Raw genomic sequence first — 27,771 nt, forward strand, 5'->3', positions numbered from 1 at the left:
CTTGGACTGAGTGCTGTCATCTCCAGGGGACAGAAATAACGTGCACAACTAGAGATCCCTTTGGTTTAGAAAAGGAGGGTTGGCTGTCTCCTGGAGATTGCCTCAAAACTCTAGAAGCATTCACGATGCTGGGATCAATGGTAACTATAAAGCACTATGAGCTTCTGTTTGCCTGGATTCTAAGGTAAATGAATGACGACTCTGTCCCTAGACAAACTTAAATACGGTCAACCAGTTTTATCCCACCATTTTCCTTCCCACTTCTTGTAGATTTTCCATGAGACTAGGGTGCAGTCCTGACATGATTTTTCATGGTTTTAATTCCATGGTTTTAGAAAGCTTTCATTCTCCTTTTCCCCTTTCCCTTTTCCTGTATGAGCTGTGTTGGAGCATTGTGTTACCTATTCCCCTGAAGAAGGACTGTCACCACAGGCAGAAGAACGGGTTGTTAGAACGACGGTGGTATGGCACTGAACATTGGGAAAAGCTCACGCTGCTTTGCACTGCATTCATAAGCCGCATGACCGCCAAGCAGGACGCGCTTTCCTGGAAAGGTGACCTGGAAAGAACACCCGAGCGCGATTCCCGCCACAAAAAGGCTGCTGCTGTTGGGAGAGTCCTTGTAGCGATGTTGTTTGCAGGCAAGCTCTGTGAGCACGCCGGCGTTTGGCAAAGGCTGAGAGACGGCGGCCAGGAGCGCGTCCCGTCCCGGAGCAGTCCCGCCGCGGGCCGCAGGGTGGTGCTCCTGGCCAAGGCGGCGGCGAGCGGCTGCGGGCGGGGAGGCGGCCGAGCCCAGTACAACGCAGCGCAGCGCAGCCGGGAGGCGGCGGCGAGCGGTCCTCCGCGCCGTCCTCCGCAGCATCCGCTGGCCGTCCCGGACGGCCGCGCTGCGGGCCGCCAGCCAGCCTCGGCGAGAGGGAGAGAGGGAGGCCGCGAGGGAGGGCGCCCGCCGCTTCCCGCCGCGCTGCTGCCGGGCGCCGCTTCCCGCGGAGGACTGCGGCACACGGAGGGTGTCCGCCGCCCCGCCATGGCGTCTGCAAGGCAAGTGCTTTGTGTGTGTGCTTTGCTGTGCGTGCCGCGCGTTCGCTGCGAGCCCATCCGCTACTCCGTAGCCGAGGAGGGGGAGAGCGGCTCCGTGGTGGCCAATGTGGCGGAGGACGCGGGGCTGACCCCGGCGCAGCTGTCGGCTCGCAGGGCACGCATTGCCTCACCGGCCGGCCGGCAGCACTTTCGCTTAGAGCGCGCCACCGGCCGCCTCGTCCTGGCGGAGCGGCTCGATCGCGAGGAGATGTGCGGCCGCTCGCTTACCTGCACGCTCGCCTTCGAGCTCCTGCTCGAAAACCCGCTGCAGTTCTTTCGGGTCGAGGTGGCCGTGGAGGACGTCAACGACCACTCGCCGGTCTTTCCCGAGGAACGAGTCACTTTTCAGATCCCGGAAAGGGGCGACCCTGGCTCACGTTTCCCCGTGGAGGCGGCTCAGGACCTGGACGTTGGCAGCAACAGCATCCAGGCTTACAGCATCGCTCCCGAGAACGAGTACTTCAGTGTTTCTATTCGGAAACGGAGTGAGGTTGACATGCACGTCGAACTTGTATTGGAAAAGCCTCTAGACAGAGAGGAGCAGCCAGAGTTGCTTTTCAGTCTCATTGCTACAGACGGTGGCTCTCCACCTAGGAGCGGGACCACCCAAATCCACATCGTAGTTCTGGATGTAAATGACAACGCTCCCATCTTTACTCAGGACGTGTACGTTGGTCAGGTTTTGGAAAGTGCCCCAGCGGACTCTGTGGTTCTCAGAGTCGTAGCCACTGATCCAGACATGGGGCTTAATGGTGACATCTCCTACAGGTTCAGCAATGTTCTGGGGGACATCCTGTCCACATTCACAATTGACAGCATGAGTGGTGAAATCCGAGTCGCAAAGCCCCTGGATTTTGAGACCACACAGAAATATGAACTCAGTGTGCGGGCAACTGATGGTGGGGGCCTCTCGGCACTCTGCAAGGTGTTGGTGGAGCTGATGGATGTGAACGACAATGCACCGGAGCTGGTGGTCAGTTCCTTCAGCAGCCCCGTCCCTGAGAACACACTGCCTGGGACAGTGGTCGCCCTCTTTGCTGTGAGAGACCAGGATTCTGGTGTGAATGGGGAGATCACCTGTGCCCTTGAAGACCAGCTCTCCTTCTCCCTAAGGCCAGCCTATAAGAATTACTATGAGCTAGTGACCGTGAGCACATTGGACCGCGAAGAGACAGCTCAGTACCTTGTGGTTATCACAGCGGCAGATGCAGGGTCTCCTCCTCTCACCACTACGCAGACCTTCACGGTGGACATCTCCGATGTCAATGACAATGCCCCTGTCTTCAACCAGACATCATACACCATGTATGTGAGAGAGAACAATATCCCTGCAGTGCTTGTTGGGGCTGTCAGTGCAGTGGACTCAGACGCAGGACCCAATGCCAAGGTGATCTATTCCCTGAGGCCTGTACCGCCTGCAGAGCAGGACTCCTGCTCCTGCATCTCTGTGAACTCAGAGAACGGACATGTGTTTGTGCTGCGTCCACTGGACTATGAGCAGGTGAGGCAGCTTGAGGTGCTGGTGAGTGCCACCGATGCGGGGTCCCCTCCCCTCAGCACCAACGTCACTGTCCGCCTCCTCGTGGTGGACGAGAACGACAATGCCCCACTGGTGTTGCACCCTGCACAGGACAGCAGCCCGCCATCCAGTGAGCTGGTGCCAGCCTCGTCTGAGGTGGGGGACCTGGTCACCAAAGTGGTGGCCGTTGATGCCGACTCTGGTCAGAACTCATGGCTTTCCTTCCACCTTCTAAGGGCCACAGACCCTGGGCTGTTTGCAGTGGGTACCCAAAATGGGGAGGTACGGCTGAGGAGGCTAGTGACAGAGAGGGATGCCATGAAGCAGAAGCTCGAGGTGCTGGTGCGTGACAATGGGAGGCCACCACTGTCGGCCACTGCAGCACTGAGCATACTCCTCCTCAACGGCCTCTCGCAGGAACACCTGCCACAGCAGGAGGTGGCTGTGCAGGATGAAGACAGCTCCCTGACAATCTATTTAATCATTTCACTGGTCTTTGTCTCCCTCCTCTTCCTCACATCTGTCGCAGCCTTTGTTGCTTGCAAGGTGTGCAAGAGAAAGGAGCTGAAAGGAGGGCACGTGCTGTATGGCACAGGCAACTTGCAGAGCAGTCTGGCTGATGGGGCTGCTGCTGGGACCCTGCCCCACACCTATTGCTACGAGATCAACCTGACCACGGGCTCAGGCAACAGCGAGTTCAAGTTCCTGAAGCCCATCCTCCCCAGCCTGCCACCACAGCACTCTGGCACAGCCAGGGGTGTTGATGGTGCAGAGGATTTCCCACCAGTCCCTAACTCCATGGGGGATGCAGCCCTGGACGTCTCTGGTCCGTCATCTGTTGGACACTTTAATGGGCTTCCCTTTAACTAGGTCTGAGTCCATGCAGTGAAAGGCTTCATGCCTTGGAGCTGGAAGGGATCTGGCTTATGATATTCAGTCTTGTTTCCTGGAAATAAATCTTCATTTGTAATTGGCTTTACAACTGACACTTCAGCACTAAGACAGATGTATGTTATTCTTCACCCGTCTAAAAAGATTAGAAATAAAAAAAATATAAGAAAGCTAAGGCATTTCTCCTCAGGCAATGATATGTTTCAGCTCTGATATTGGCTTTTCCAAAGTGCTTCATGTTTAACATTTGATCCAGGCTCCCTGGCTAAGTGCTTGTTATTAGGAAAAACCTTGACAGTCACCCTATCTTACTCTGTGATGTAACACAATGGTTGGGCAGATGACAGTGCAGTATAGCCCTTCTCTCTTGTCTGCAAATTAAGGAAAGCGTTAGCCCTGTGTTTCACTGCAGTGCAAGTGCTCCTCTCTTTCTTTGCTGAGTCCTGGATCTGTGTGAGACCTGTGAGCACCATGTGTTTTCGCACTGCATTTTCTTCCACCTCGGTTGGCAAGAAGCATGCTTTGTACTGAGTTCTGCTGTGTCATCTTAACCACGGCACAGCAAAAATGTGCACAGCCAGACTTTGCAGTGGTTCATCTGCTTGGGATTGACCCAAAATTACTGGTGCACTAACGATTCCGGCATGAAAGACAAGTCGACACATCACCTCAGAGGACCTTTGTCTACAGGTAGAGCCAAGAATGACTTTAAAAGTAGAATCCAGTTTGGTGTCATTGCGTTCATTCCTATTTGCCAGGGTTCCTCAACTGCAGTGAAGTGCTATCATGCTATGGTTTTCCATGTTTTTGTTAGAATGCTAAATTTTCCTTTTTTCCCCTTCTCCTTTGGCTGTATGTTTAAGCATTGTCTTAACACTTCCCCTTTAGAAGGACTGATACCCAGCCTATAACAATGGGTTGTTGGAAAGAAGGTGTTATGGGAATGGATACTTAAACACCTGTATACTTAAACTGATACTTAAACTGTATCCTTTTTAATCCAAGATACCCTTGTCTGTAAAAGTGAAATGAAATGAATGTCCAAGTGCCATTCTGGCAATAAAAAGAATGCTGTTTTGGAGAGAGTCTTTGTAGTAATGTTCATTCTAGGAAAGCTCTGTAAAGGATTCAGGGTTTTTCCAAAGTCTGGGTGCTTTTATTTATGTATATATTTATTTTTACCTTGTTCCTTGCTTGAGGTATTGTTCTGCGGTACGTGTCCTCTACCTGGTGATATGACCGCTAGTGCCTGAAGGAAAAGGGTGGGTACTGGGGATTTGCGGGCAGGCCTCTTGTGGGCCTTGTGAGCCCTGAGTGTAAGAAGTGGCTGAGCAGCTGGGTCCAGAAGAGTGGTGGTCAATGGCACCAAGTCCTGTTGGATGCTGGGAAGTCTAGTCATACCCCATTGATCAATACTGGTTGCATTGTTTTACGTGTGCAGGATTTTCTGCTCCACCTGGATTCATACAAGTCCATGGGTTTGGATGGGATTCGTCTCAGGGTGCTCAGAGAGCTGACTGACATCATCGTGGGACTTCTCTCAATTATTTTTCAATGTTTGGGGGAACCTGGAGAGGTCCCAGTTGACTGGAAGCTGGCAAATGTACCATTTTTCAAGAAGGGCAAGAAAGAAGAACCTGGAAACTACAGGCCTGTTAGTCTCACGTCAGCGCCTGGTAAAATTATGGAGATTATCCTGGGAGTTATTGAATCACACCTGGGGGACAGTGTAGTCATTGGTCCCAGCCAACATGGGTTCACGAGGGGTAGGTCCTGTTTAACAAATTTGATTTCCTTTTATTATAAGATCACCCATCTAGTTGATCAAGGGAAACCAGCTGATGTAATCTTTGTGGATTTCAGAAAAGCTTTTGACACAGTTTCCCTTAGGATCCTTCTGGACAAAATATCCAGCATACAGCTGGACAAAAACACCATATGATTGGTGAATAATTATCTGATGGTTAGAGTTCAAAGGGTTGTGGTAAATGGGGCTGCATCAGGCCAGTGGCCGGTCACCAGTGGGGTCCCCCAAGGGTCCATTTTAGGGCCAGTTCTCTTCAGTGTTTTAATAAACGATTTGGATGGAGGACTAGAAGGTGTTTTGAGCAAATTTGCTAATGATGCTAAACTGGGAGGAGTTGTTGACTCTGTTGAGGGTAGAAAGGCCTTGCAGAGAGATCTGGACACATTGTAGAGCTGGGCAATCACCAACCACATGAAGTTTAACAAGAGCAAGTGCTGGATCCTGCATCTGGGAAGGGGCAACCCTGTCTATGCGTACAGGCTGGGTGACGAGACACTGGAGAGCAGCCCCGCAGAGAGGATCTGGGGTTTTGGTTGATAGCAAGCTGAATATGAGCCAGCAGTGTGCCCTGGCAGCCAGGAGGGCCAACCGTATCCTGGGATGCATCAAGCATGGCATTGCTTGTTGGTCAAGGAAAGTGATTGTCCAGTACTACTCTGTGTTGGTGTGGCCTCACCTTGAGTACTGTGTGCAGTTCTGGGCACTGCATTCCAAAAAGCATGTGAAACTATTGGAGAGTGACCAGAGAAGGGCTACTAAGATAGTGAAGGGCCTAGAGGAGAAGAGGTACGAAGAGCGGTTGAGGTCACTTGGCCTGTTCAGCCTGGAACAGTAGAGGCTTAGGGGAGACCTCATTGCGGTCTACAGCTTCCTCACGAGGGGGAGTGAAGGGGCAGGCGCTGATCTATTCTCTTTAGTGACCAGTGATAGGACCCAAGGGAATGGTGTCAAGCTGTGGCAGGGGAGGTTCAGGCTGGATATCAGGAAGAGGTGCTTCAGAGAGGGTTGTTGTGTGCTGGAACAGGTTCCCCAGGGATGTAGTGATGGCATCAAACCAGTTGGAGTTTAAGAAGCACTTGGGCTGTGCTCGTAGTCACATGGTCTGAATTTTGGATTAGACCTGTGTGGAGCCAGGAGTTGGACTCCATGATCCATATGGGTTTCTTCCCCCTTGGGATATTCTGTGATTCTGTGATGAACGTCCTTATAAATAATCTCGATGATGGGACAAAGTGTACCCCCCGTAAGTCAGCAGGTTCTGTAAAACGGGAGTGTGGCTGGGGTAGAGAAGTTTTGACTACAGCAGAAGGCATTGCTGTCATCAAAAGGACCAGGAGAACCTGGAGAAATGGGCTGACAGGACCCTCATGGATTTCCACAAGGAGAGGTACAAAGTCTTTCACTTGGGGAGGAACAATCCCGTGTTCAAGGAAAGCAGCCTGGTGGAAAAGGCTCTGGAGGGTCCCAGTGGATACAAAGTTGCAAATGTGCCAGCAGCATGCCCTTGCCATAAAGAAGGCTAATGATGGTTGAATCAGCAGAGTATTTTGAACAGGTCAAGGGAATATCTCGAGCAGTCCCAGGGAAGTCGTACTTCCCCTCTGTTCACCACTGGTGAGGCCAGGCCCTGTCTAGTGTTTTAGAGCTGGAAGGGATCTAGCTCACCACCCTTACCCTTGTTTCCTGGAGAGTAAACCTGGACTTGTAATTGGCCTTGCAAATAACCCTCTAAAAATGTCAGATATATGTTTTCCTCCACCCCTCCAAAATAATTAAATAAATAAATAAATTGAAGGAAACTAAAATCTCCATCCTTCACGCAATGATGTTTCACCTCAGGTGGGGTCTTTTCTGAAGTGAGTAGAATTGGGCTCTTCAAATTGGCTCGTTAAGTTCTTTGTCTCGTTAAATTCTTTGGCTCCTTAAATTCATTGTCCTGCTTGTTAGGGAGCACGGAGGACCTCACCCTGTCTTTTTCTGGGATGTAACATAAGGGTGAGATTGGGCAGACAAAGATCATTCTCACGCTAATGCCGCTTGGCCATCCTGCCTTAAAAGCAAAGCAAGTCACGCTCATGTAATGCACTTTAGCCATGTCCCCATGCCAGCAGGGAAAGGATGGTGTGAGTCCTGTGTTTCAATGCAACACAAGTGCTGCTCTCTTTCTTAGCTGGGTCCTCGATCTCCCTGCCTGAGATGTGTGGGCACTCTGTGTATTTGTGATGTGTGCTCCTAAAGATTGGCCAGCAAGAGAGGTGCTTAGACTGAGTGCTGTCATCTCCAGGGGACAGAAAAAATGTGCTCAACTAGAGATCCCTTTGGTTTAGAAAAGGAGGGTTGGCTGTCTCCTGGAGATTGCCTCAAAACTCTAGAAGCACTCACAATGCTGGGATTGACGGTAAATATAAAGCACTGTGAACATCTGTTTGTCTGGATTCTAAGGTAAATGAACGACGACCCTTTCCCTAGACAAACTTAAATACAGTCTCCCAGTTTTATCCCATTATCTTCCTTCCCATTTCCTGTAGGTTCTCCATGAAACGGGAGTGCAGTCATGACATGATTTTTCGTGGTTTTAATTCCATGGTTTTAGAAAGCTTTCATTCTCCTTTTCCCCTTTCCCTTTTCCTGTATGAGCTGTGTTGGAGCATTGTGTTACCTATTCCCCTGAAGAAGGACTGTCACCACAGGCAGAAGAACGGGTTGTTAGAACGACGGTGGTATGGCACTGAACATTGGGAAAAGCTCACGCTGCTTTGCACTGCATTCATAAGCCGCATGACCGCCAAGCAGGACGCGCTTTCCTGGAAAGGTGACCTGGAAAGCACACCCGGGCGCGATTCCCGCCACAAAAAGGCTGCTGCTGTTGGGAGAGTCCTTGTAGCGATGTTGTTTGCAGGCAAGCTCTGTGAGCACGCCGGCGTTTGGCAAAGGCTGAGAGACGGCGGCCAGGAGCGCGTCCCGTCCCGGAGCAGTCCCGCCGCGGGCCGCAGGGTGGTGCTCCTGGCCAAGGCGGCGGCGAGCGGCTGCGGGCGGGGAGGCGGCCGAGCCCAGTACAACGCAGCGCAGCGCAGCCGGGAGGCGGCGGCGAGCGGTCCTCCGCGCCGTCCTCCGCAGCATCCGCTGGCCGTCCCGGACGGCCGCGCTGCGGGCCGCCAGCCGGCCTCGGCGAGAGGGAGAGAGGGAGGCCGCGAGGGAGGGCGCCCGCCGCTTCCCGCCGCGCTGCTGCCGGGCGCCGCTTCCCGCGGAGGACTGCGGCACACGGAGGGTGTCCGCCGCCCCGCCATGGCGTCTGCAAGGCAAGTGCTTTGTGTGTGTGCTTTGCTGTGCGTGCCGCGCGTTCGCTGCGAGCCCATCCGCTACTCCGTAGCCGAGGAGGGGGAGAGCGGCTCCGTGGTGGCCAACGTGGCGGAGGACGCGGGGCTGACCCCGGCGCAGCTGTCGGCTCGCAGGGCACGCATTGCCTCACCGGCCGGCCGGCAGCACTTTCGCTTAGAGCGCGCCACCGGCCGCCTCGTCCTGGCGGAGCGGCTCGATCGCGAGGAGATGTGCGGCCGCTCGCTTACCTGCACGCTCGCCTTCGAGCTCCTGCTCGAAAACCCGCTGCAGTTCTTTCGGGTCGAGGTGGCCGTGGAGGACGTCAACGACCACTCGCCGGTCTTTCCCGAGGAACGAGTCACTTTTCAGATCCCGGAAAGGGGCGACCCTGGCTCGCGTTTTCCTGTGGAAGCGGCTCAGGACCTGGACGTTGGCAGCAACAGCATCCAAACTTACAGCATCACTCCCGAGAATGAGTACTTCAGTGTTTCTTTTAAGCACCCAAGAAATAAGTTCATAGAATTGGTTTTGGAAAAGCCTCTAGACAGAGAGGAGCAGCCAGAGTTGCTTTTCAGTCTCATTGCTACAGACGGTGGCTCTCCACCTAGGAGCGGGACCACCCAAATCCACATCGTAGTTCTGGATGTAAATGACAACGCTCCCATCTTTACTCAGGACATGTACGTTGGTCAGGTTTTGGAAAGTGCCCCAGCAGGCTCTGTGGTTCTCAGAGTTGTAGCCACAGATGCAGATGTGGGACTGAATGGTGACATCTCCTACAGGTTCAGCCAAGCAGTCAGTGAAAGCCACTTGCCTTTCACAATTGACAGCATGAGTGGTGAAATTCGAGTCACAAAGCCCCTGGATTTTGAGACTACACAGAAATATGAGCTCAGTGTGCTGGCAACTGATGGTGGAGGCCTCTCAGGCATGTGCAATGTAGTGGTGGAGGTGATGGATGTGAATGACAATGCACCGGAGCTTATGGTCAGTTCCTTCAGCAGCCCCCTCCCTGAGAACACACTGCCTGGGACACTGGTAGCTGTATTTGCTGTGAGAGACCAGGATTCTGGTGTGAATGGGGAGATCACCTGTGCCCTTGAAGACCAGCTCCCCTTCTCCCTGAGGCCAGCCTTTAAGAATTACTATGAGCTAGTGACCGTGAGCACATTGGATCGGGAGGAGACAGCTCAGTACCTTGTGGTTATCACAGCGGCAGATGCAGGGTCTCCTCCCCTCACCACTATGCAGACCTTCACGGTGGACATCTCTGATGTCAATGACAATGCCCCTGTTTTCAACCAGACATCATACACCATGTATGTGCGAGAGAACAATGTCCCTGCAGTGCTTGTTGGGGCTGTCAGTGCAGTGGACTCAGATGCAGGACCCAATGCCAAGGTGATCTATTCCCTGAGGCCTGTGCACCCTGCAGAGCGGGACCCCTGCTCCTGCATCTCCGTGAACTCAGAGAACGGACATGTGTTTGTGCTGCGTCCACTGGACTATGAGCAGGTGAGGCAGCTTGAGGTGCTGGTGAGTGCCACCGATGCGGGATCCCCTCCCCTCAGCACCAACGTCACCGTCCACCTCCTCGTTGTGGACGAGAACGACAATGCCCCACTGGTGTTGCACCCTGCACAGGACAGCAGCCCGCCATCCAGTGAGTTGGTGCCAGCCTCGTCCGAGGTGGGGGACCTGGTCACCAAAGTGGTGGCTATTGATGCTGACTCTGGTCAGAACTCGTGGCTTTCCTTCCACCTTCTAAGGGCCACAGACCCCGGGCTGTTTGCTGTGGACACCCAAAATGGGGAGGTGCGGCTGAGGAGGCCAGTGACAGAAAGGGATGCCATGAAGCAGAAGCTCGAGGTGCTGGTGCGTGACAATGGGAGGCCACCACTGTCGGCCACTGCAGCACTGAGCATACTCCTTCTCAACAGCCTCTCGCAGGAACACCTGCCACAGCAGGAGGTGGCTGTGCAGGATGAAGACAGCTCCCTGACAATCTATTTAATCATTTCACTGGTCTTTGTCTCCCTCCTCTTCCTCACATCTGTCGCAGCCTTTGTTGCTTGCAAGGTGTGCAAGAGAAAGGAGCTGAAAGGAGGGCACGTGCTGTATGGCACAGGCAACTTGCAGAGCAGTCTGGCTGATGGGGCTGCTGCTGGGACCCTGCCCCACACCTATTGCTACGAGATCAACCTGACCACGGGCTCAGGCAACAGCGAGTTCAAGTTCCTGAAGCCCATCCTCCCCAGCCTGCCACCACAGCACTCTGGCACAGCCAGGGGTGTTGATGGTGCAGAGGATTTCCCACCAGTCCCTAACTCCATGGGGGATGCAGCCCTGGACATCTCTGGTCCACCATCTGTTGGACACTTTAATGGGCTTCCCTTTAACTAGGTCTGAGTCCATGCAGTGAAAGGCTTCATGCCTTGGAGCTGGAAGGGATCTGGCTCATGACACTCAGTCTTGTTTCCTGGAGATTAAATCTGCCTTGACAATTGGCTTTCACAAGTGACTCTCTAACAGTAAGTCAGAAGTATGTTTTTCTTCACCCCTCCAAGAGGATTAGAAATAAAAAAATATAAGAAAACTAAGGCATTTTTCCTCAGGTAGTGATATGTTTCAGCTCTGATATTGTATTTTCCAAAATGCTTCATGAGGAAGTTTTGATCCAGGCTCCCTGGCTAAGTGCTTGTTATTAGGAAAAACCTTGGCTGTCACCCTGTTTTATTCTGTGCTGAAACACAATGTTGTGGTTGGGCAGATGACAGTGCAGTATAGCCCTTCTCCCTTGTCCGCAAGGTAAGAAAGGCATTAGCCCTGTGTTTCACTGCAGTGCAAGTGCTCCTCTCTTTCTTTGCTGAGTCCTGGATCTCTCTGTGTGAGACCTGTGAGCACCATTTGTTTTTGCACTGCATTGTCTTCCCTTTCGATTGGCAAGAAGCATGTTTTGTACTGAGTTCCACCATGTCATCTTAACCTCGGTACAGCAAAAACCAGCAGAGCCAGACTTTGCAGTGGTCCATCTGCTGGGGATTGACTCAAAACTATAGCAGCACTAAGTATTCCAAGATAGACTGCAATTATACAGAGCTTTGACCGTGATCATTGTGTTTGGGTGGATTGAACTTCAAGTCTACACATTGCCTCAGAGGACCTTTGTCTGCAGATGGAATCAAGATAAACTTTCAAAAGGGAAACTCATCTTGGTATTATTGTTTTCATTCTTGCTTACCAGATTTCCTCAATTGCAGTGAATTGCTATTATGGCATATTTTTCCAAGTTTTCATTAGAATGTTTAAAATTTCCTTTTTTCCCCTTCTCCTTTGGCTGTATATTTAAGCATTGTCTTACGAATTCCCCTTAAGAAGGACTGACACCCAACCTGTAACAATGGGTTGTTGGAAAGAAGTTGTTATTGGACTGGATATTTAAACACCCTCATGTTATGTTGTGTTGCATTACACACCATATCATTTTTAAGCTGGTATACCCTTGTATGTAAAAGTGAAACGAAATGAATGCCTGAGTGCCATTCTGGCAATAAAAAGGATGCTGTTGTGGAGAGAGTCTTTGTAGTAATATTCTTTCTAGGAAAGCTCTGTAAAGCACCCATTTTTAGTTTTCCAAATTCTGGGAGGGGTTTATTATTATATGGTTCCTTGACTGAGGTTTTGTAATGGGGGCACATATCCGTTACCACGAGATGTGGCCGCTGGTGCCTGGAGGGAAAGAGTGGGTACCAGGGATTTGCTAGAACGCCTTTTGTTGGTCTTGTGAGCACTGAGCATAAGAAGTGGTGGAGCAGCTGGGCCCAGAAGGGTGGTGATCAGTGGCACAAATTCCGGCTGGATGCCAGGAAATCTTGGTGTACATCATGGGTCAATACTGGTTGCATTCCTGTTTACCGTCCTTATAAATAATCCCAATGATGGGACAGAGTGTAACTCTGTAAATTGGCAGATGCCATAAAATGGGAGTGTGTGGGGAGGAGGTGGCAGTGTTGGCTACAGCAGAGGGTGCTGCTGTCATTGAAAGAACCAGGAGAAAAGGACTGACAGGAGCCTCATGGAATTCCACAAGGAGAGGTGCAAAGTCCTTCTCTTGGGGAGGAACAATCCCATGTTCCAGAAGAGCAGCCTTGTGTAAAAGGCCTAGGGGTCCTGTGGAGACAAGTTGAACTTGATCCAAAAGTGTGGCCTTGCCATAAAGAAGGCTAACGATGTCTAAGGTTGCATCAGCAGAATACTGTGTGCTGGTCAAGGGAGTATCTTGAGCAGGTGAAGGGAAGTCTTCCTTCCCCTCTGTTCACAGATGGTGAGGCCAAACCCTATCTAGCATTTTAGAGCTGGAAGGGATCTAGCTCATGACACTTACCCTTGTTTCCTGCAGAGTCAATGTACACTTGTAACTGCACTCACATATGACCCTCTAACACTAAGGAAAATGTGATTTTCTCCTCCCCTCCAAAATAAATAAAGGAATAAATGAAATGAAAGAAACTAAAGTCTCTGTCCTTCAGGGAATTATATGTTTAAGCTCTTATATTGTCTTTTCTGAAGTTTTTTCTGAGCTGGGGTTGCTCTTTGCGAAATACTGGCAACAAAATGATGCTGTTTTGAAGAAAGTTTTTGTAGTAATGTTCTTTGCAGGAAAGCTCTGTAAAGGATCCTTTTCTTTTTTTCCTACAACTGGGAATTATTTATTTATTTTGGGGGGGGGGGTTCTTTAATTGAGGTATTGTTATGGTTGCATGTGTCCTCTACCTGGATGTGTGGCCGCTACTGCCTGGAGGATGAGAGTAGGTACTGGGGATTTGCTGGAAGGTTTCCTGTGGGCCTTGTGAGCACTGAGCATAAGAAATGGCTGAGCAGCTGGGCCCAGAAGAGTGGTGATCACTGGCACAAAGTCCGTATGGATCCCCAAAAATATTGGTGTATGCCATGGGTCAACAGTGTTTGCATTCCTGTTTAACATCCTTATAAATAACCTCGATGATGGGAGAGTGTACCCCCTGAAAGTCGGCAGGTGCTGTAAAACAGGTGTGGGGGTGGGGTAGGGAAGTGTTGGCTACAGCAGATGGTGTTGCTGTCATTGAAAGGACCTGGAGAACCTGGAGAAATGGGTTGTCAGGACCCTCACGGAATACCTCAAGGAGAGGTGCAAAGTCCTTTAGTGAGCAGGAACAATCACATGTTCCAGGAAAACAGCCTCGTGGAAAAGGTGCTGAGGGTCCCATTGGACACCAAGTTGAACCTGAGCCAGCAGCATGCCCTTGCCATAAAGAAGGCTAATGATGTCTCAGGTTGCATCAGCAGAGTATCGTGAGCAGATCAATGGAGTATCTTGTGCTGCTCAGGGGAAGTCATCCATCTCCTCTGTTCAGCACCAGTGAGGGCAGACCCTGTCTAGTGTTTTAGAGCTGGAAGGGATTTAGCTAATGACACTTAGGTGTTTGTTGTTTCCTTTTTTTTTTTTTTCTTTTTTTTCTGGAGAGTAAATATGCACTCGTAATTGGCCTCACAAACGACCTTCTGGGAAGTCATATGTATGATTTTCTTCACCATTCCAAAATAAATAAATTTTAAAAAATACAATAAAAAGAAAGAAACTGAAGTCTATGTCTTTCATGCAATGATATTTTTCATCTCAGACAATATCTTTTCTGAAGTGCTTCATTAGTAGGGTTTGGCTCCTTAAATTAACTCATTAAGTTCTTTTTCTAGTAAAATTCTGTGGCTCCTTAAATTCTTTGTCCTGCTTGTTATGGAGCACTGTGGACCCCACCCTGTCTTTTTCTGGGATGTAACACAAGGGTGAGATTGGGCAAAGATCATTCTCATGGTAATGCAGCTTGGCCATCCTGCCTTAAAAGCAAAGACAGTCAAGCTAATGTAATACACTTTAGCCATGTCCCCATGTCAGCAGGGAAAGGATGGTCTGAGTCCTGTGTGTCAATGCAGGACGAGTGCTGCTCTCTTTCTTAGCTGGGTCCTCGATCTCCCTGTCTGAGATGCATGGGCCCAGTGTGTATTTGTGATGTGTGTTCCTCCAGCTTGGCCAGCAAGAGAGGTGCTTAGACTGAGTGCTGTCATCTCAATGAGTCAGAAATAACGTGCACAACTAGAGATCCCTTTGGTTTAGAAAAGGAGGGTTGGCTGTCTCTTGGAGATTGCCTCAAAGCTCTAGAAGCACTCACAATGCTGGGATTGACGGTAAATATAAAGCACTGTGAACTTCTGTTTGTCTGGATTCTAAGGTAAATGAATGACGACCCTTTCCCTAGACAAACTTAAATACAGTCTCCCAGTTTTATCCCATTATCTTCCTTCCCATTTCCTGTAGGTTCTCCATGAAACGGGAGTGCAGTCATGACATGATTTTTCGTGGTTTTAATTCCATGGTTTTAGAAAGCTTTCATTCTCCTTTTCCCCTTTCCCTTTTCCTGTATGAGCTGTGTTGGAGCATTGTGTTACCTATTCCCCTGAAGAAGGACTGTCACCACAGGCAGAAGAACAGGTGAACAGGTTGTTGGAACGACGGTGGTATGGCACTGAACATTTGGAAAAGCTCACGCTGCTTTGCGCTGCAATCATAAGCCGCATGACCGCCAAGCAGGACACGCTTTCCTGTAAAGGTGACCTGGAAAGAACACCCGAGCGCGATTCCTGCCACAAAAAGGCTGCTGCTGTTGGGAGAGTCCTTGTAGCGATGTTGTTTGCAGGCAAGCTCTGTGAGCACGCCGGCGTTTGGCAAAGGCTGAGAGACGGCGGCCAGGAGCGCGTCCCGTCCCGGAGCAGTCCCGCCGCGGGCCGCAGGGTGGTGCTCCTGGCCAAGGCGGCGGCGAGCGGCTGCGGGCGGGGAGGCGGCCGAGCCCAGTACAACGCAGCGCAGCGCAGCCGGGAGGCGGCGGCGAGCGGTCCTCCGCGCCGTCCTCCGCAGCATCCGCTGGCCGTCCCGGACGGCCGCGCTGCGGGCCACCAGCCGGCCTCGGCGAGAGGGAGAGAGGGAGGCCGCGAGGGAGGGCGCCCGCCGCTTCCCGCCGCGCTGCTGCCGGGCGCCGCTTCCCGCGGAGAACTGCGGCAGACGGAGGGTGTCCGCCGCCCCGCCATGGCGTCTGCAAGGCAAGTGCTTTGTGTGTGTGCTTTGCTGTGCGTGCCGCGCGTTCGCTGCGAGCCCATCCGCTACTCCGTAGCCGAGGAGGGGGAGAGCGGCTCCGTGGTGGCCAACGTGGCGGAGGACGCGGGGCTGACCCCGGCGCAGCTGTCGGCTCGCCGGGCACGCATTGCCTCACCGGCCGGCCGGCAGCACTTTCGCTTAGAGCGCGCCACCGGCCGCCTCGTCCTGGCGGAGCGGCTCGATCGCGAGGAGATGTGCGGCCGCTCGCTTACCTGCACGCTCGCCTTCGAGCTCCTGCTCGAAAACCCGCTGCAGTTCTTTCGGGTCGAGGTGGCCGTGGAGGACGTCAACGACCACTCGCCGGTCTTTCCCGAGGAACGAATCACTTTTCAGATCCCGGAAAGGGGCGACCCTGGCTCGCGATTCCCCGTGGAGGCGGCTCAGGACCTGGACGTTGGCAGCAACAGCATCCAGGCTTACAGCATCGCTCCCGAGAATGAGTACTTCAGTGTCTCCTCTGAGAGTCATGTTGAGGGTAACAAGTATATAGAATTGTTATTGGAAAATCCTCTAGACAGAGAGGCACATTCGGAGTTGCTTTTCAATCTCATTGCTACAGACGGTGGCTTTCCACCTAGGAGCGGGACCACCCAAATACACATTGTGGTTCTAGATGTAAATGATAATGCTCCTACCTTCACACAGAAGCTTTACATTGGTCGGGTTTTGGAAAATGCCCCAATGGGCTCTGTGGTTCTCAGTGTCTTGGCTACCGATCCAGATGTGGGACTGAATGGTGACATCTCCTACAGGTTCAGCCAATTGGTGGGTGAGAGCCACTTGCCATTCACCATTGACAGCATGAGTGGTGAAATCCGAGTCGCAAAGCCCCTGGATTTCGAAGATGCACAGAAATATGAGCTCAGTGTGCGTGCAACTGATGGTGGTGGCCTCTCAGGCATGTGCAATGTGATGGTGGAGGTGGTGGATGTGAACGACAATGCACCGGAGCTGGTGGTCAGTTTCTTCAGCAGTCCCCTCCCTGAGAACGCAGAGCCTGGAACAGTGGTCGCCCTCTTTGCTGTCAGGGACCGGGATTCTGGTGTGAATGGGGAGATCACCTGTGCCCTTGAAGACCAGCTCTCCTTCTCCCTAAGGCCAGCCTATAAGAATTACTATGAGGTAGTGACCGTGAGCACATTGGATCGGGAGGAGACAGCTCAGTACCTTGTAGTCATCTTAGCGGCAGACGCAGGGTCTCCTTCTCTCACCACTACGCAGACCTTCACAGTGGACATCTCCGATGTCAATGACAATGCACCTGTTTTCAACCAGACATCATACACCATGTATGTGCGAGAGAACAATATCCCTGCAGTGCTTGTTGGGGCTGTCAGTGCAGTGGACTCAGATGCAGGACCCAATGCCAAGGTGATCTATTCCCTGAGGCCTGTGCACCCTGCAGAGCGGGACCCCTGCTCCTGCATCTCCGTGAACTCAGAGAATGGACATGTGTTTGTGCTGCGTCCACTGGACTATGAGCAGATGAGGCAGCTTGAGGTGCTGGTGAGTGCCACCGATGCGGGGTCCCCTCCCCTCAGCACCAACGTCACTGTCCGCCTCCTCGTGGTGGACGAGAACGACAATGCCCCACTGGTGTTGCACCCTGCACAGGACAGCAGCCCGCCATCCAGTGAGCTGGTGCCAGCCTCGTCTGAGGTGGGGGACCTGGTCACCAAAGTGGTGGCCGTTGATGCCGACTCTGGTCAGAACTCATGGCTTTCCTTCCACCTTCTAAGGGCCACAGACCCTGGGCTGTTTGCAGTGGGTACCCAAAATGGGGAGGTACGGCTGAGGAGGCTAGTGACAGAGAGGGATGCCATGAAGCAGAAGCTCGAGGTGCTGGTGCGTGACAATGGGAGGCCACCACTGTCGGCCACTGCAGCACTGAGCATACTCCTCCTCAACGGCCTCTCACAGGAACACCTGCCACAGCAGGAGGTGGCTGTGCAGGATGAAGACAGCTCCCTGACAATCTTTTTAATCATTTCACTGGTCTTTGTCTCCCTCCTCTTCCTCACATCTGTCGCAGCCTTTGTTGCTTGCAAGGTGTGCAAGAGAAAGGAGCTGAAAGGAGGGCACGTGCTGTATGGCACAGGCAACTTGCAGAGCAGTCTGGCTGATGGGGCTGCTGCTGGGACCCTGCCCCACACCTATTGCTATGAGATCAACCTGACCACGGGCTCAGGCAACAGCGAGTTCAAGTTCCTGAAGCCCATCCTCCCCAGCCTGCCACCACAGCACTCTGGCACAGCCAGGGGTGTTGATGGTGCAGAGGATTTCCCACCAGTCCCTAACTCCATGGGGGATGCAGCCCTGGACGTCTCTGGTCCGTCATCTGTTGGACACTTTAATGGGCTTCCCTTTAACTAGGCCTGAGTCCATGCAGTGAAAGGCTTCATGCCTTGGAGCTGGAAGGGATCTGGCTTATGATATTCAGTCTTGTTTCCTGGAAATAAATCTTCATTTGTAATTGGCTTTACAACTGACACTTCAGCACTAAGACAGATGTATGTTATTCTTCACCCGTCTAAAAAGATTAGAAATAAAAAAAATATAAGAAAGCTAAGGCATTTCTCCTCAGGCAATGATATGTTTCAGCTCTGATATTGGCTTTTCCAAAGTGCTTCATGTTTAACATTTGATCCAGGCTCCCTGGCTAAGTGCTTGTTATTAGGAAAAACCTTGACAGTCACCCTATCTTACTCTGTGATGTAACACAATGGTTGGGCAGATGACAGTGCAGTATAGCCCTTCTCTCTTGTCTGCAAATTAAGGAAAGCGTTAGCCCTGTGTTTCACTGCAGTGCAAGTGCTCCTCTCTTTCTTTGCTGAGTCCTGGATCTGTGTGAGACCTGTGAGCACCATGTGTTTTCGCACTGCATTTTCTTCCACCTCGGTTGGCAAGAAGCATGCTTTGTACTGAGTTCTGCTGTGTCATCTTAACCACGGCACAGCAAAAATGTGCACAGCCAGACTTTGCAGTGGTTCATCTGCTTGGGATTGACCCAAAATTACTGGTGCACTAACGATTCCGGCATGAAAGACAAGTCGACACATCACCTCAGAGGACCTTTGTCTACAGGTAGAGCCAAGAATGACTTTAAAAGTAGAATCCAGTTTGGTGTCATTGCGTTCATTCCTATTTGCCAGGGTTCCTCAACTGCAGTGAAGTGCTATCATGCTATGGTTTTCCATGTTTTTGTTAGAATGCTAAAATTTTCCTTTTTTCCCCTTCTCCTTTGGCTGTATGTTTAAGCATTGTCTTAACACTTCCCCTTTAGAAGGACTGATACCCAGCCTATAACAATGGGTTGTTGGAAAGAAGGTGTTATGGGAATGGATACTTAAACACCTGTATACTTAAACTGATACTTAAACTGTATCCTTTTTAATCCAAGATACCCTTGTCTGTAAAAGTGAAATGAAATGAATGTCCAAGTGCCATTCTGGCAATAAAAAGAATGCTGTTTTGGAGAGAGTCTTTGTAGTAATGTTCATTCTAGGAAAGCTCTGTAAAGGATTCAGGGTTTTTCCAAAGTCTGGGTGCTTTTATTTATGTATATATTTATTTTTACCTTGTTCCTTGCTTGAGGTATTGTTCTGCGGTACGTGTCCTCTACCTGGTGATATGACCGCTAGTGCCTGAAGGAAAAGGGTGGGTACTGGGGATTTGCGGGCAGGCCTCTTGTGGGCCTTGTGAGCCCTGAGTGTAAGAAGTGGCTGAGCAGCTGGGTCCAGAAGAGTGGTGGTCAATGGCACCAAGTCCTGTTGGATGCTGGGAAGTCTAGTCATACCCCATTGATCAATACTGGTTGCATTGTTTTACGTGTGCAGGATTTTCTGCTCCACCTGGATTCATACAAGTCCATGGGTTTGGATGGGATTCGTCTCAGGGTGCTCAGAGAGCTGACTGACATCATCGTGGGACTTCTCTCAATTATTTTTCAATGTTTGGGGGAACCTGGAGAGGTCCCAGTTGACTGGAAGCTGGCAAATGTACCATTTTTCAAGAAGGGCAAGAAAGAAGAACCTGGAAACTACAGGCCTGTTAGTCTCACGTCAGCGCCTGGTAAAATTATGGAGATTATCCTGGGAGTTATTGAATCACACCTGGGGGACAGTGTAGTCATTGGTCCCAGCCAACATGGGTTCACGAGGGGTAGGTCCTGTTTAACAAATTTGATTTCCTTTTATTATAAGATCACCCATCTAGTTGATCAAGGGAAACCAGCTGATGTAATCTTTGTGGATTTCAGAAAAGCTTTTGACACAGTTTCCCTTAGGATCCTTCTGGACAAAATATCCAGCATACAGCTGGACAAAAACACCATATGATTGGTGAATAATTATCTGATGGTTAGAGTTCAAAGGGTTGTGGTAAATGGGGCTGCATCAGGCCAGTGGCCGGTCACCAGTGGGGTCCCCCAAGGGTCCATTTTAGGGCCAGTTCTCTTCAGTGTTTTAATAAACGATTTGGATGGAGGACTAGAAGGTGTTTTGAGCAAATTTGCTAATGATGCTAAACTGGGAGGAGTTGTTGACTCTGTTGAGGGTAGAAAGGCCTTGCAGAGAGATCTGGACACATTGTAGAGCTGGGCAATCACCAACCACATGAAGTTTAACAAGAGCAAGTGCTGGATCCTGCATCTGGGAAGGGGCAACCCTGTCTATGCGTACAGGCTGGGTGACGAGACACTGGAGAGCAGCCCCGCAGAGAGGATCTGGGGTTTTGGTTGATAGCAAGCTGAATATGAGCCAGCAGTGTGCCCTGGCAGCCAGGAGGGCCAACCGTATCCTGGGATGCATCAAGCATGGCATTGCTTGTTGGTCAAGGAAAGTGATTGTCCAGTACTACTCTGTGTTGGTGTGGCCTCACCTTGAGTACTGTGTGCAGTTCTGGGCACTGCATTCCAAAAAGCATGTGAAACTATTGGAGAGTGACCAGAGAAGGGCTACTAAGATAGTGAAGGGCCTAGAGGAGAAGAGGTACGAAGAGCGGTTGAGGTCACTTGGCCTGTTCAGCCTGGAACAGTAGAGGCTTAGGGGAGACCTCATTGCGGTCTACAGCTTCCTCACGAGGGGGAGTGAAGGGGCAGGCGCTGATCTATTCTCTTTAGTGACCAGTGATAGGACCCAAGGGAATGGTGTCAAGCTGTGGCAGGGGAGGTTCAGGCTGGATATCAGGAAGAGGTGCTTCAGAGAGGGTTGTTGTGTGCTGGAACAGGTTCCCCAGGGATGTAGTGATGGCATCAAACCAGTTGGAGTTTAAGAAGCACTTGGGCTGTGCTCGTAGTCACATGGTCTGAATTTTGGATTAGACCTGTGTGGAGCCAGGAGTTGGACTCCATGATCCATATGGGTTTCTTCCCCCTTGGGATATTCTGTGATTCTGTGATGAACGTCCTTATAAATAATCTCGATGATGGGACAAAGTGTACCCCCCGTAAGTCAGCAGGTTCTGTAAAACGGGAGTGTGGCTGGGGTAGAGAAGTTTTGACTACAGCAGAAGGCATTGCTGTCATCAAAAGGACCAGGAGAACCTGGAGAAATGGGCTGACAGGACCCTCATGGATTTCCACAAGGAGAGGTACAAAGTCTTTCACTTGGGGAGGAACAATCCCGTGTTCAAGGAAAGCAGCCTGGTGGAAAAGGCTCTGGAGGGTCCCAGTGGATACAAAGTTGCAAATGTGCCAGCAGCATGCCCTTGCCATAAAGAAGGCTAATGATGGTTGAATCAGCAGAGTATTTTGAACAGGTCAAGGGAATATCTCGAGCAGTCCCAGGGAAGTCGTACTTCCCCTCTGTTCACCACTGGTGAGGCCAGGCCCTGTCTAGTGTTTTAGAGCTGGAAGGGATCTAGCTCACCACCCTTACCCTTGTTTCCTGGAGAGTAAACCTGGACTTGTAATTGGCCTTGCAAATAACCCTCTAAAAATGTCAGATATATGTTTTCCTCCACCCCTCCAAAATAATTAAATAATAAATAAATTGAAGGAAACTAAAATCTCCATCCTTCACGCAATGATATTTCGCCTCAGGTGGGGTCTTTTCTGAAGTGAGTAGAATTGGGCTTTTCAAATTGGCTCGTTAAGTTCTTTGTCTCGTTAAATTCTTTGGCTCCTTAAATTCTTTGTCCTGCTTGTAATTGGCCTCGCAAATGACCCTCTAATAGGAAGTCAGACGTATGTTTTTCTTCACTCCTCAAAGGAAAAATACAATAAAACAGATAAAATAAAAAGCAAGAAACTAAAGTTTCTTTCCTTCAGGCAATTTGTTTCATCTCGGACAGTATCTTTTCTGAAGTGCTTCATTAGTAGGGTTTGGCTCTTTATATTGGCTCGTTAAGTTCTATGGCTCCTTAAATTCTTTGGCTCCTTAAATTCATTGTCCTGCTTGTTAGGGAGCACTGAGGACCCCACCCTGTCTTTTTCTGGGATGTAACACAAGGGTGAGATTGGGCAGACAAAGATCATTTTCACGCCAATGCCGCTTGGCCATCCTGCCTTAAAAGCAAAGCAAGTCACGCTCATGTAATACACTTTAGCCATGCCCCTGTGTCAGCAGGGAAAGGATGGTGTGAGTCCTGCGTGTCAATGCAGCACAAGTGCTGCTCTCTTTCTTAGCTGGGTCCTCGATCTCCGTGTCTGAGATGCATGGGCCCAGTGTGTATTTGTGATGTGTGTTCCTCCAGCTCGGCCAGCAAGAGAGGTGCTTAGACTGAGTGCTGTCATCTCCAGGGGACAGAAATAACGTGCACAACTAGAGATCCCTTTGGTTTAGAAAAGGAGGGTTGGCTGTCTCCTGGAGATTGCCTCAAAGCTTTAGAAGCATTCACGATGCTGGAATCAATGGTAACTATAAAGCACTATGAGCTTCTGTTTGCCGGGATTCTAAGGTAAATGAATGACGACTCTGTCCCTAGACAAACTTAAATACGGTCAACCAGTTTTATCCCACCATTTTCCTTCCCACTTCCTGTAGATTTTCCATGAGACATGCAGTCCTGACATGATTTTTCGTGGGTTTAATTCCATGGTTTTAGAAAGCTTTCATTCTCCTTTTCCCCTTTCCCTTTTCCTGTATGAGCTGTGTTGGAGCATTGTGTTACCTATTCCCCTGAAGAAGGACTGTCACCACAGGCAGAAGAACGGGTTGTTAGAACGACGGTGGTATGGCACTGAACATTGGGAAAAGCTCACGCTGCTTTACGCTGCAATCATAAGCCGCATGACCGCCAAGCAGGACACGCTTTCCTGGAAAGGTGACCTGGAAAGAACACCCGAGCGCGATTCCTGCCACAAAAAGGCTGCTGCTGTTGGGAGAGTCCTTGTAGCGATGTTGTTTGCAGGCAAGCTCTGTGAGCACGCCGGCGTTTGGCAAAGGCTGAGAGACGGCGGCCAGGAGCGCGTCCCGTCCCGGAGCAGTCCCGCCGCGGGCCGCAGGGTGGTGCTCCTGGCCAAGGCGGCGGCGAGCGGCTGCGGGGCGGGGAGGCGGCCGAGCCCAGTACAACGCAGCGCAGCGCAGCCGGGAGGCGGCGGCGAGCGGTCCTCCGCGCCGTCCTCCGCAGCATCCGCTGGCCGTCCCGGACGGCCGCGCTGCGGGCCGCCAGCCGGCCTCGGCGAGAGGGAGAGAGGGAGGCCGCGAGGGAGGGCGCCCGCCGCTTCCCGCCGCGCTGCTGCCGGGCGCCGCTTCCCGCGGAGGACTGCGGCACACGGAGGGTGTCCGCCGCCCCGCCATGGCGTCTGCAAGGCAAGTGCTTTGTGTGTGTGCTTTGCTGTGCGTGCCGCGCGTTCGCTGCGAGCCCATCCGCTACTCCGTAGCCGAGGAGGGGGAGAGCGGCTCCGTGGTGGCCAACGTGGCGGAGGACGCGGGGCTGACCCCGGCGCAGCTGTCGGCTCGCCGGGCACGCATTGCCTCACCGGCCGGCCGGCAGCAATTTCGCTTAGAGCGCGCCGCCGGCCGCCTCGTCCTGGCGGAGCGGCTCGATCGCGAGGAGATGTGCGGCCGCTCGCTTACCTGCACGCTCGCCTTCGAGCTCCTGCTCGAAAACCCGCTGCAGTTCTTTCGGGTCGAGGTGGCCGTGGAGGACGTCAACGACCACTCGCCGGTCTTTCCCGAGGAACGAGTCACTTTTCAGATCCCGGAAACGAGTGACCCTGGCTCGCGATTCCCTGTGGAGGCGGCTCAGGACCTGGACGTTGGCAGCAACAGCATCCAGGCTTACAGCATCGCTCCCGAGAATGAGTACTTCAGTGTCTCCTCTGAGAGTCATGTTGAGGGTAACAAGTATATAGAATTGTTATTGGAAAATCCTCTAGACAGAGAGGCACATTCGGAGTTGCTTTTCAGTCTCATTGCTACAGACGGTGGCTTTCCACCTAGGAGCGGGACCACCCAAATACACATTGTGGTTCTAGATGTAAATGATAATGCTCCTACCTTCACACAGAAGCTTTACATTGGTCGGGTTTTGGAAAATGCCCCAATGGGCTCTGTGGTTCTCAGTGTCATGGCTACCGATCCAGATGTGGGACTGAATGGTGACATCTCCTACAGGTTCAGCCAATTGGTGGGTGAGAGCCACTTGCCATTCACCATTGACAGCATGAGTGGTGAAATCCGAGTCACAAAGCCCCTGGATTTCGAAGATGCACAGAAATATGAGCTCAGTGTGCGTGCAACTGATGGTGGTGGCCTCTCAGGCATGTGCAATGTGATGGTGGAGGTGGTGGATGTGAACGACAATGCACCGGAGCTGGTGGTCAGTTTTCTTCAGCAGTCCCCTCCCTGAGAACGCAGAGCCTGGAACAGTGGTCGCCCTCTTTGCTGTCAGGGACCGGGGATTCTGGTGTGAATGGGGAGATCACCTGTGCCCTTGAAGACCAGCTCTCCTTCTCCCTAAGGCCAGCCTATAAGAATTACTATGAGGTAGTGACCGTGAGCACATTGGATCGGGAGGAGACAGCTCAGTACCTTGTAGTCATCTTAGCGGCAGACGCAGGGTCTCCTTCTCTCACCACTACGCAGACCTTCATGGTGGACATCTCCGATGTCAATGACAATGCACCTGTTTTCAACCAGACATCATACACCATGTATGTGCGAGAGAACAATATCCCTGCAGTGCTTGTTGGGGCTGTCAGTGCAGTGGACTCAGATGCAGGACCCAATGCCAAGGTGATCTATTCCCTGAGGCCTGTGCACCCTGCAGAGCGGGACCCCTGCTCCTGCATCTCCGTGAACTCAGAGAACGGACATGTGTTTGTGCTGCGTCCACTGGACTATGAGCAGATGAGGCAGCTTGAGGTGCTGGTGAGTGCCACCGATGCGGGGTCCCCTCCCCTCAGCACCAACGTCACTGTCCGCCTCCTCGTGGTGGACGAGAACGACAATGCCCCACTGGTGTTGCACCCTGCACAGGACAGCAGCCTGCCATTGAGTGAGCTGGTGCCAGCCTCGTCCGAGGCTGGGGACCTGGTCACCAAAGTGGTGGCTGTTGATGCTGACTCTGGTCAGAACTCATGGCTTTCCTTCCATCTTCTAAGGGCCACAGATCCTGGGCTGTTTGCTGTGGGTACCCAAAATGGGGAGGTACGGCTGAGGAGGCCAGTGACAGAGAGGGATGCCGTGAAGCAGAAGCTTGAGGTGCTGGTGCGTGACAATGGGAGGCCACCACTGTCGGCCACTGCAGCACTGAGCATACTCCTCCTCAACGGCCTCTCGCAGGAACACCTGCCACAGCAGGAGGTGGCTGTGCAGGATGAAGACAGCTCCCTGACAATCTATTTAATCATTTCACTGGTCTTTGTCTCCCTCCTCTTCCTCACATCTGTCGCAGCCTTTGTTGCTTGCAAGGTGTGCAAGAGAAAGGAGCTGAAAGGAGGGCACATGCTGTATGGCACAGGCAACTTGCAGAGCAGTCTGGCTGATGGGGCTGCTGCTGGGACCCTGCCCCACACCTATTGCTACGAGATCAACCTGACCACGGGCTCAGGCAACAGCGAGTTCAAGTTCCTGAAGCCCATCCTCCCCAGCCTGCCACCACAGCACTCTGGCACAGGCAGGGGTGTTGATGACACAGGGGATTTCCTGCCCGTCCCTAACTCCATGGGGGATGCAGTCCTGGACAGCCCTGGGACACCATCTGCTGGACACTTTAATGGGCTTCCTTTAACTAGGTCTGAGTCCATGCAGTGAAAGGCTTCATGCCTTGGAGCTGGAAGGGATCTGGCTTATGATATTCAGTCTTGTTTCCTGGAGATTAAATCTGCCTTGATAATTGGCTTCACAAGTGACTCTCTAACAGTAAGTCAGAAGTATGTTTTTCTTCACCCCTCCAAGAGGATTAGAAATAAAAAAAATATAAGAAAACTAAGGCATTTTCCCTCAGGTAGTGATATGTTTTCAGCTTTGATATTGTCTTTTCCAAAATGCTTCATGAGGAAGTTTTGATCCAGGCTCCCTGGCTAAGTGCTTGTTATTAGGAAAAACCTTGGCTGTCACCCTGTTTTTATTCTGTGCTGAAACACAATGTTGTGGTTGGGCAGATGACAGTGCAGTATAGCCCTTCTCCCTTGTCCGCAAGGTAAGAAAGGCATTAGCCCTGTGTTTCAGTGCGATGCAAGTGCTCCTCTCTTTCTTTGCTGAGTCCTGGATCTCTCTGTGTGAGACCTGTGAGCACCATTTGTTTTTGCACTGCATTGTCTTCCCTTTCGATTGGCAAGAAGCATGTTTTGTACTGAGTTCCACCATGTCATCTTAACCTCAGCACAGCAAAAACCAGCAGAGCCAGACTTTGCAGTGGTCCATCTGCTGGGGATTGACTCAAAACTATAGCAGCACTAAGTATTCCAAGATAGACTGTAATTATACAGAGCTTTGACCGTGATCATTGTGTTTGGGTGGATTGAACTTCAAGTCTACACATTGCCTCAGAGGACCTTTGTCTGCAGATGGAATCAAGATAAACTTTCAAAAGGGAAACTCATCTTGGTATTATTGTTTTCATTCTTGCTTACCGGATTTCCTCAATTGCAGTGAATTGCTATCATGGCATATTTTTCCAGGTTTTCATTAGAATGCTTAAAATTTCCTTTTTTCCCTTTCTCCTTTGGCTGTATGTTTGAGCATTGTCTTACGAATTCCCCTTAAGAAGGAATGACACCCAACCTGTAACAATGGGTTGTTGGAAAGAAGTTGTTATTGGACTGGATATTTAAACACCCTCATGTTATGTTGTGCTGCATTATATACCATATCATTTTTAAGCTGGTATACCCTTGTATGTAAAAGTGAAATGAAATGAATGCCTGAGTGCCATTCTGGCAATAAAAAGGATGCTGTTGTGGAGAGAGTCTTTGTAGTAATATTCTTTCTAGGAAAGCTCTGTAAAGCACCCATTTTTAGTTTTCCAAATTCTGGGAGGGGTTTATTATTATATGGTTCCTTGACTGAGGTTTTGTAATGGGGGCACATATCCGTTACCACGAGATGTGGTCGCTGGTGCCTGGAGGGAAAGAGTGGGTACCAGGGATTTGCTAGAACGCCTTTTGTTGGTCTTGTGAGCACTGAGCATAAGAAGTGGTGGAGCAGCTGGGCCCAGAAGGGTGGTGATCAGTGGCACAAATTCCGGCTGGATGCCAGGAAATCTTGGTGTACATCATGGGTCAATACTGGTTGCATTCCTGTTTACCGTCCTTATAAATAATCCCAATGATGGGACAGAGTGTAACTCTGTAAATTGGCAGATGCCATAAAATGGGAGTGTGTGGGGAGGAGGTGGCAGTGTTGGCTACAGCAGAGGGTGCTGCTGTCATTGAAAGAACCAGGAGAAAAGGACTGACAGGAGCCTCATGGAATTCCACAAGGAGAGGTGCAAAGTCCTTCTCTTGGGGAGGAACAATCCCATGTTCCAGAAGAGCAGCCTTGTGTAAAAGGCCTAGGGGTCCTGTGGAGACAAGTTGAACTT

The 27,771-nt window shown here is 51.2% G+C and overlaps 4 protein-coding genes and 1 pseudogene across 4 annotated transcripts in view; all 5 read left to right on the forward strand.

Moving 5' to 3' along the window:
• LOC118256220 (protocadherin beta-4-like) overlaps window positions 1-27,152 on the forward strand; it is a 46,573-nt gene extending 19,421 nt beyond the window's left edge. Inside the window, 1 exon segment of the mRNA XM_050713711.1 lies at window positions 25,982-27,152. The gene's annotated coding sequence lies outside the window, so the exon portion shown is untranslated.
• Window positions 901-27,152, forward strand: LOC118256213 (protocadherin beta-4-like). Its single transcript, XM_035562950.2, has 2 exons — window positions 901-3,469; window positions 25,982-27,152. The coding sequence occupies exon 1, from the start codon at window positions 1,028-1,030 to the stop codon at window positions 3,467-3,469; it is 2,442 nt and encodes an 813-aa protein (XP_035418843.1). The 5' UTR covers window positions 901-1,027; the 3' UTR covers window positions 25,982-27,152.
• Window positions 8,568-27,152, forward strand: LOC118256214 (protocadherin beta-15-like). Its single transcript, XM_035562951.2, has 2 exons — window positions 8,568-11,423; window positions 26,389-27,152. The coding sequence occupies exon 1, from the start codon at window positions 8,583-8,585 to the stop codon at window positions 11,016-11,018; it is 2,436 nt and encodes an 811-aa protein (XP_035418844.1). The 5' UTR covers window positions 8,568-8,582; the 3' UTR covers window positions 11,019-11,423; window positions 26,389-27,152.
• On the forward strand, window positions 15,516-19,270 carry LOC118256216 (protocadherin beta-15-like). Its single transcript, XM_035562953.2, has one exon. It carries the CDS (start codon window positions 15,733-15,735, stop codon window positions 18,172-18,174), a length of 2,442 nt encoding a protein of 813 aa, XP_035418846.1. The 5' UTR covers window positions 15,516-15,732; the 3' UTR covers window positions 18,175-19,270.
• Window positions 23,392-27,152, forward strand: LOC118256218 (protocadherin beta-15-like; annotated as a pseudogene).
• Window positions 27,153-27,771: the final 619 nt, after the last annotated feature.

The sequence above is a fragment of the Cygnus atratus genome, chromosome 14 (genome assembly GCF_013377495.2).
Source record: "Cygnus atratus isolate AKBS03 ecotype Queensland, Australia chromosome 14, CAtr_DNAZoo_HiC_assembly, whole genome shotgun sequence".
In the NCBI taxonomy this organism is placed as follows: Eukaryota; Metazoa; Chordata; class Aves; order Anseriformes; family Anatidae; genus Cygnus; species Cygnus atratus.